General features: G+C 37.4%; 1 protein-coding gene across 1 annotated transcript; it reads left to right on the forward strand.

The window, feature by feature from the left end:
- LOC100739823 (olfactory receptor 11L1) lies at positions 283–1,254 on the forward strand. The gene has a single exon (XM_003480739.1). The coding sequence runs from the start codon at positions 283–285 to the stop codon at positions 1,252–1,254; it is 972 nt and encodes a 323-aa protein (XP_003480787.1).

The following is an 8,410-nucleotide window of genomic DNA, read 5'->3' on the forward strand; positions in this document are numbered from 1 at the left end:
AGTACTTTTTGGGCTATGTCTTTGGACCTGAGACCACTTCTAGAATTCAGAGAGCCCAATAAATGGAATTTGCTGAGACCTAATATCCACATTCAGCTTCTGACATCAAAGTGTAGTCTTTAAAAGCAAGATAACATCAAAGGCATTTACTCTTCTCAAAGTACATAAGATCTAAACTAATTAAAAACACTAGTCTCTGAAGTTCCAAACATAAATAGTTATAAAATATCTTTATGCCTGATGTACAGTGCTTTACCAAAATGTTTTTCTCCTCCACAGACAATGGATTCCCCAAATGTGTCAACTGTCACTAAATTTCAGCTGCTAGGATTCCAGAACCTCCTTGAGTGGCAGACACTGCTCTTTGCCATTTTCTTGTTCATCTACTTCCTCACAGTCACAGGGAATATTGTCATCATTGTAGTGGTGAGCCAGGACCAGAAATTGCACTCACCTATGTACACATTCCTTAAACATCTCTCCTTTCTGGAGATCTGGTATACATCTACCATTGTGCCCCTTCTCCTAGCCAACCTGCTTTCCCAGGGCCAAGCCATCTCCTTCCCTGCTTGCATAGCACAGCTCTATTTCTTCGTGTTCTTTGGAGCTACTGAGTGCTTTCTTCTGGTCATGATGGCCTATGACAGATATCTGGCCATCTACAGCCCACTGCACTACACTTTCCTGATGAGTCCTGATATCTGCAACAAATTGGTGGCAATCTCCTGGTTGACAGGGGTCGGCACAGGATTTCTGCCTTCCCTGATGATTTCCAAGTTGGATTTTTGTGGGCCCAACCAGATCAATCATTTCTTCTGTGACCTCCCTCCCCTCATGCAGCTGTCATGTTCCAGTATTTATATCACCGAGATGATCATTTTTATCCTCTCAGTTGCTGTGCTGTGCTTTTGCTTTTTTCTTACACTTGTGTCTTATGTTTTTATTGTGTCCTCTATATTGAGAATTCCTTCAGCCTCTGGCCGAATGAAGACTTTTTCCACTTGTGGTTCCCATTTGGCTGTTGTCATGATCTACTATGGAACAATGATCTCCATGTACATTCACCCCAATGCCCACCTGTCACCTGAAATCAATAAGATTATTTCTGTCTTCTACACTGTGATCACTCCTTTGTTGAATCCTGTTATATACAGCTTGAGGAACAAAGACTTCAAGGAGGCTGTAAGAAGAGTCATAAGAAGGAATTGTGGCATCTATGGAGTAAGAGTGAAGGACAGTCTCTTTATTAAATGATGAAAACCAACAAGAACACACCATAGATTAAGTTCAGGGATAAATGAGTGGCAGTTTTAGAGCCTTCAAACTGAATAACATCATTGATATTACAGTAAATTCCACAAGCCATAATAAAACAACATTTTTATTTTTTTTTGCCCATTTCCAACAACTACTCAGAAGATTAAATTGCCTCTATCAAACATTTTGGGGACAATTTTGTCCTGGAAACTTTCTTTCATCTTCTGATGGGATCCTAAATGTATAATCCCAGCCCATAATGATTACATGCATTATTTTCAGATTCTATAAAAATGTTACTCTGGAGTCCATAAAGCCTGTATACAGAAATTTATTTAAGTAATGTTAGGAGACTGTCCTTGTAGACTCAATTCCTAGTGTTATTAGTGCTTGTTAAACATCTGTGGAATGAATGAATGAAAAAAAAAAGATAAAAGTAGTATATGTTGACTTGAATTATCTATTAGTGATAGGAAAAAATGAATATTTTTGAGGTGGCAAAGATTTAGTATAGTAACTTCGATTTTTTTTTCTTTTATTGGCCATTGTTTATTATAATTCTAGGAAAGAAAAGAAAGAAGGAAGGGATGGAGAGGGGAAAAAAAGAAAGGAAGGAAAGGAGGGAGAAAGGGAGGAAGAGAGGAAGAGAGGGAGAGAGAAGGGGAAGAATGGGGATGGAAAGGGAAGAAAAGAGAAATAAATGGGAGAGAAAGAAAAGTCCAAAGTATCATATGCTCTTTTGATCCCTAGGAGTCAAAGGCCGTACATTCAAAGACAAATCACTTTCATATTTTACTTGTCAACCAGTATTTAGAAAACTTCTACTAATCCTGCCTACCATTCCATTCATTAATTCCACAAATATTTTAATCCCCGATATATGCCAGTCTCCTTGCTGCAGTCTCTGCTACCCAGGAAATGGCCAGGGAAGATATTGCTTTAATGTCTCAATGGGGAGAAAAATATGTAATGATTCATGAAAGGACTAATTTATTTCTTTATTTTGTGATGCTCGCTACGAAATAAAAAGTGTAAGCCTGCACATTAAAATAGAACAGTAGGGTCTCAATCATCATAGAAGGTTAGTGGAGCTTTCTATATTTATGCAGTGTTTTAGCCTACACTTCAGGAATGAGGAGAATAAGAAATACTGGTCAGTGCAGAGAACATGGCATGAATGGCAGAAGCAGCCAAGGGAAACTGGGGATGGAAGGAATATATGAGTACAGAGAGAAAGGCAAGAGCTAGTCCATGTAGGTCATTCAAATCTCTGTAGAAGTTTTAGATTTTATACTAAGAAAAATGATTGACTATTGAATGGTATCAATTTGGAAATGAAGTAATATATTTTGCATTTGAAAATTTTACTACTGTTTAGAGAAAAGACAGAAAGAGAACAAGAGTTGCAGGGGGCCATAGCAGGAAGAGTCACTGAGCATGAAAGATGAGGATTAAGGTGTTTTTCTCAAAATTCTTAACATGGAGGGTACTGTTGTTCTTGCGAAAGATGGCATTTTTGTACTGGGAAGGCTTCATATCAGACTGATTACAGTGGGGGAGTGACTAGAATATAAGGAAATGGAAGCAGTTGTGTTTATGCAAACAATTACTGTGAGAAACACAACTGTGAAAAAATGTGATAAATGTGCCTGTATTGGAGAGGCTGTTGTATTTTTGTAAGTTGTAAGATTTCAGCACCTGATTAAATTCAAATACTTGTGGCAAAGGCCTGCCAGTGTGTTGAAATTTGAGGAATGATATAGAGAGTGAAAACTGCCAGTTTGAGGTTGAAAAGGAAGGGACTGTGGGGCAAATGTAGGGAAAACATTTTCTTTAATGTGATAGGCAGAAGTGAGAGTATCATTTTAATCTGATGAGAGCTCAAAAAATAGAGTTAGGGCTTGTATAAATTCTCATCTGAGGACTAATGTAGCTTATGTTTTTGAGACAATATCAATGGGTCTTATTTATCACAGAGTGTAGGTTAAAATTGGAAGAAAGTGGAAAGGTATTCCAGACTCATTTTGTAAAATAAAATTGATAAATAACTGAAGACAGAAGTGGATTTGGAAGCAAAAATTAGTGCCTAGTTGAAGTAGGATATCACCAATTTATTGTGAACTGCCTGCGTATTCTGCATTATATTCATTCAGCTGTTTTAGTTCAGTCCCATATGGTGAAAGACAGAGTACACCTTGGGTTTTGGCTTAGCTCTATGGAGAGCTGGAGATGAAGGCAAAGAAGCAATGGAATTTAGAGTCTCAGATTGCCAACAAGGTAAACAATCACACTGGATAGAAGTGAAGCAAATATTGACTAAAATCTGGAATTTAAAAAAGGCAGTTGTAATAGGACTATTTGTGCTATGTGGATTGATAGGAAGTCATATGTAGTATTTAGTAGTTCAAGATAGCAATTTAAGACAGTGTTTAGTTTTGGATCACAAAAAAGTCAAGAGTATAAGAATTAGTGAAATAATTCAAGTCATGAGAAGAAAGATGAATTGGCCACATGGCTAAGGGCAAAAATTCTGGGAGGAAAGTTATCATCCTGTATCATTTGTTAATGAGAGGGTGTGGCCAGCAGCTTTGTGAATTGTCTCAATGAGGGGAGAGTGAGTTGTGCATTTACTTACCATGAGCCTTAAAGGACTTTTATTTACTTCTTTATCTTTTATTTTTTATTTTTTTGTCTTTTTAGGGCTCACCCATGACATATGCAGGTTCCCAGGCTAGGGGTCTAATCAGAGCTACAGCTGCCAGCCTACACCACAGCCACAGCAATACCCAGATCCAAGCCACATCTGTGACCTACACTACAGCCCATGGCAATGCTGGATCCTTAACCCACTGAACTAGGCCAGGGATCAAACCCACAACCTCATGGTTCCTAGTCGGATTTATTTCTGCTGTCCATGACAGGAACTCTGGACTTTTTATAAAAAGAGAGTGGGTGAATGATATCCAGAGTAAAGCAGTAAGTAGCAAGGTCAGCAGACCCACCCTGAATCAAGGGAAAGAAGATATTAAGTAATTACACCTGAGAGAGTTAGCGTTCAGTTTCCATTTAGGCAAGGAAGTGAGGTAAGATTCAGGAAGAAGTGATGAGTAAACAAGGGACAGGAGTTCCAAAGGGAAGAAAAACTGTGACTGACCCAGAACTATCAGAGCTTTTCAAGACCACTCCAGCGTCAGGGCTGACACTAAAGGTGTTATTCCAACCTTGAGTGGAATATGCTGATGGAATATCTCAGAGTCCCTGACTTTGATGAAACTAAATTTAATAGATTTTAAATTAAACTTAATTTGATTCTCAGTTACTTTAAAAAGGGCCTCTAGATCCTTTATTTAATGTTACATAATGTTATATGATGTTATAATTATAAAAGACCTAAAATTACAGATTTGGTGATTATTCCCAGATCAAGAACAATATATATCACTTTTTAAGGAATCATTTCAGAAATTTGAAACATTTTTATCATACCATGGGCCAGGAAAATTGTAAGAAACTTTCAATAGGAGTTCCTGTTGTGGCGCAGTGGTTAACGAATCCGACTAGGATCCATGAAGTTGTGGGTTCTATCCCTGCCCTTGCTCAGTGGGTTAAGGATCCGGTGTTGCTGTGAGCTGTGGTGTAGGTTGCAGATGCGGCTCGGATCCTGCGTTGCTGTGGCTGTGGCGTAGGCTGGCAGCTACAGCTCCGATTAGACCCCCAGCCTGGGAACCTCCATATGCCACGGGAGCGGCCCAAGAAATAGCAAAAAGACAAAAAAAAAAAAAAAAAAAAACCCAAAAAAGCAAAAAGTTTCAATAAAACCATCACTATAATAATAAATTCCTTCAATTGCATATTTTATCAGTGGAGCAATAAACATCATTTTTCTGGCAGTTTTTAAAAAAATTGAATCATGCGATTGACCTGTCTTTTAAGTGTACAATATGAAAAGCTATACATTCATTATGACATAAACATGATTTTTTTTGGTTAAATATATCACCTTACCAACAATTTAATGATGATAGGAAAAGGGAATAGTGGAAATATTTTATGCAAATGATGGAAAATAAGTGTTATTAACATACTTTTTGCCTTTATTCCTAACTACTAAGTAACATGGACTTTATTACAAAGATAAGGAAACAATGTGATGTGAATCCAAATTCTCTTATTCATAATTTTTTTAAACTGAAAACATCTTTACTTTTCCTCTTTATACATGTAATTTACTTGGGAAAGTTTTGTATCACATTTATAAGAATAATAATATTTGAATGAAAGTTTTATGCATTTGCTCTTGGCCTAGATGTTTCCTCAAAATATATTTTCTTTGAAGTTTATTTGTTTTAACTAACTGAATATAAATAATGTAATTCAAAATTTATTTTCTGTCCCATTTAAATCTTCCCCTTCTTCCCTTTGTTTTCAATCTATCCTTCCAAGAATGTGTCCCAATCTGTATTTTTTAATTTGACTCTATTTCATTAAAATTGATATTGAAAACCATCTCCCATGAAACCTATAACCACACACATGAACACAAAACAATGTAATATAATATAAACTGTCCCTCTCCTATGTGTCAGTAATTGATGCATGGTTCATAATATAACCTATTGTTTATTTCTGTCTCTGTAAACATAGAACTAAATGTAGCCTTAATCTCTACTGGCTTCAGCTAGATTTTCACACATATCTGTCTGATCATATATCTTATATGTGTTTTCTTGAAGATTAATTACCCCTAAATCTGTCCTGTGAGAACAAGGACTATGACTTTATCCTTGATTTTTAACTTATAGCTCTATTCTCAAAAGATATCAAATGAATAAATGCAGATGAAGGACCAGGACAGAGTGTTCAGGGTGGACAAAATACTGCTGGCCCCATATCTGCCTATGATATCCCTTTGAAACATTGTCTTATAACCTTTGCTGTATTTGACAAGGAGTTGGGCTGACTAGCATGTCAGTTCATTCAGTTCATGAAGTCAACATTAAACACTTATATAACAAAGTGGTATTGATGAAATTCAATTACCAAGTTAAAATGTAGGAAAAAGGAATTATATTCAAGCCAATTGGGAACCAAAGTCTTAGAAAGTACTGAGAACTGTTAGGCCTATTAGAAGTTGAAGCATAGTCATATACATTTTTGAGACAAAGGATTATACATCAAAATGATATGTTGATATTTTACATAAAGATTTTCAAGGATACACAGTCCGGGTAAGCAAGAAAAAAGTGAGCAGCAAGTCACCATAACCCCCTACGCAGCTGGGAAAGAACTTTAGTCTTTTAAGTTACATTGCCAGCATTAGAAGAAAAAAAAAAATCTTTACAGTTGAGCAAAAACTCCCATCTTTGAGAAAATCTGATTAATGCGTAATTCAGACACACACTGCACATTAGGGAAGGAGAAGTCTCAAATAAACACGCAGAATTTTATGTTTAATTATTTTCTTTACCTACCTTAAAACAAATTTATTTCACCTGTGGTCAAAAGGACATTGTTTAATCAGAGATTCATTCTTTCAAATCCCAGGTCTTCCACACACAAGGAGCATGAGATGTCATGTACTATTTCATCAGGGTTAAACTTAAGTAATTCAAATTGTAAGAAGGAAAACAATATCCAGTCCATAGTGGTTTCTATGTAAAGTCCCTGAGGAAGTGATGAATGTATTAAGTAATCAATAACTATTGGACTGTTACCTGGAGTGGGTATGTTGATGTTCCACCTAGGTTTTCTCCTCAGCCAAAACACCCATTCACTGCTGATGACTCACTTTTGTTCACATGGAAAAGTTCTTGTCTCCTCCTGAAGGAATTCAGAAAAGAGACAATAACTGAGAAAGTAGAGTTGTTAGAGCAGGTAGTTAGGTATGAGCAGAGAAACGGGGGCATGAGGCCAGATGGCAGGAAACCACATATCATGCAAACAGCAGGGTCCATGGGCAGAAAAAAAAAGCAGGAACCTCCTAACTGACAGGAAACCACACATTTTCCCCATGACAACTGCCCTGAGGCAGACAAAGAAAGGTGGAAAGGGACAGGAATTTCCAGCATACAAATGTAAACTGTCGCACATTATGTCCTCCTTAGAATAAAATTATAATAAAATTAGCTATGCAGATAAGAAGTACCCATCATGCACTGATGCCATGACACTTCCAATCAAAGCTAAATAAAGACCAAAATCCCTCCGCCAGAGAGTAGAGCTGAAATTAAAATTAAGGAATAAGACCCCCAACCCACCTTCCCAGTGAATATCCCACCCATGCAATTGGATGCCCCTTATAAGTGATTTGCCAGAGAAGCCCAGGGTAACTGCTCCCCTCTCTTTCTCTCTCTCTCTCTTTTTTTTTTCTTTTTGCGTTTTGATTTTTAGGGATGCACCCGCAGCATTTGGAGATTCCCAGGTTGGGGTCTAATTGGGGTCTAATGTGGGAGCCAAGCGGCATCTGTGAACTACACCACAGCTCATGGCAGTGCCTGATCCTTAACCGACTGAGCAAAGCCAGGGATCAAACCTGCAACCTCATGGTTCCTAGTAGAATTCATTTCCACTGCACCATAATGGGAACTCCTGTCCACCTCTCTTTAAGAGGTATATTTCTCAGTTAAATAAATCCTCCCTTTTCTTTCTCAACTTCCCTTTCTTTTCTGAATTCCTTCTGCTATGAGACAAGAACCTAACCTGTAGGAACAAAGTGAGATTTCACTTAAATGGGAAATATGACTCTTGAGGGAGGCAGGAACATCAGCTTTGGCATTCTGGTTATGAGCAGAATACACATAAATGGGTGGAATATTCCTAATAGGGTTTTCAACAGTCTTTCTGTTTCCCAGTTCCTGCCTCTGTACCTACCCACAAGAATCACCTCTAAACAGAACACAATGGTGGATAGACCAATTCTGAGTGGTATAAAAGAGGGAGTGGTTAGAATGGCAGAAAATGGAACATGGAGGACCTCACATATCCTGGGAAAATAACTTTGGTATTATAACCAACTATACTACTATAACTATGCACCTAGTCCCACTCGCCTATTTAAATTCTGTAGGAATAAAATGTATATTCATATAATGAAAATATATGCACTTTGTGAAGGAGATTGATAGATCATATTGCTGTCATGAAAATATCTGGA

Source organism: Sus scrofa, chromosome 2, assembly GCF_000003025.6.
Source record: "Sus scrofa isolate TJ Tabasco breed Duroc chromosome 2, Sscrofa11.1, whole genome shotgun sequence".
In the NCBI taxonomy this organism is placed as follows: Eukaryota; Metazoa; Chordata; class Mammalia; order Artiodactyla; family Suidae; genus Sus; species Sus scrofa.

Coding starts and splice junctions, on each gene's coding strand:
- LOC100739823 (XM_003480739.1), top strand. CDS start 283: ATGGATTCCCCAAATGTGTCAACTGTCACTAAATTTCAGCTGCTAGGA.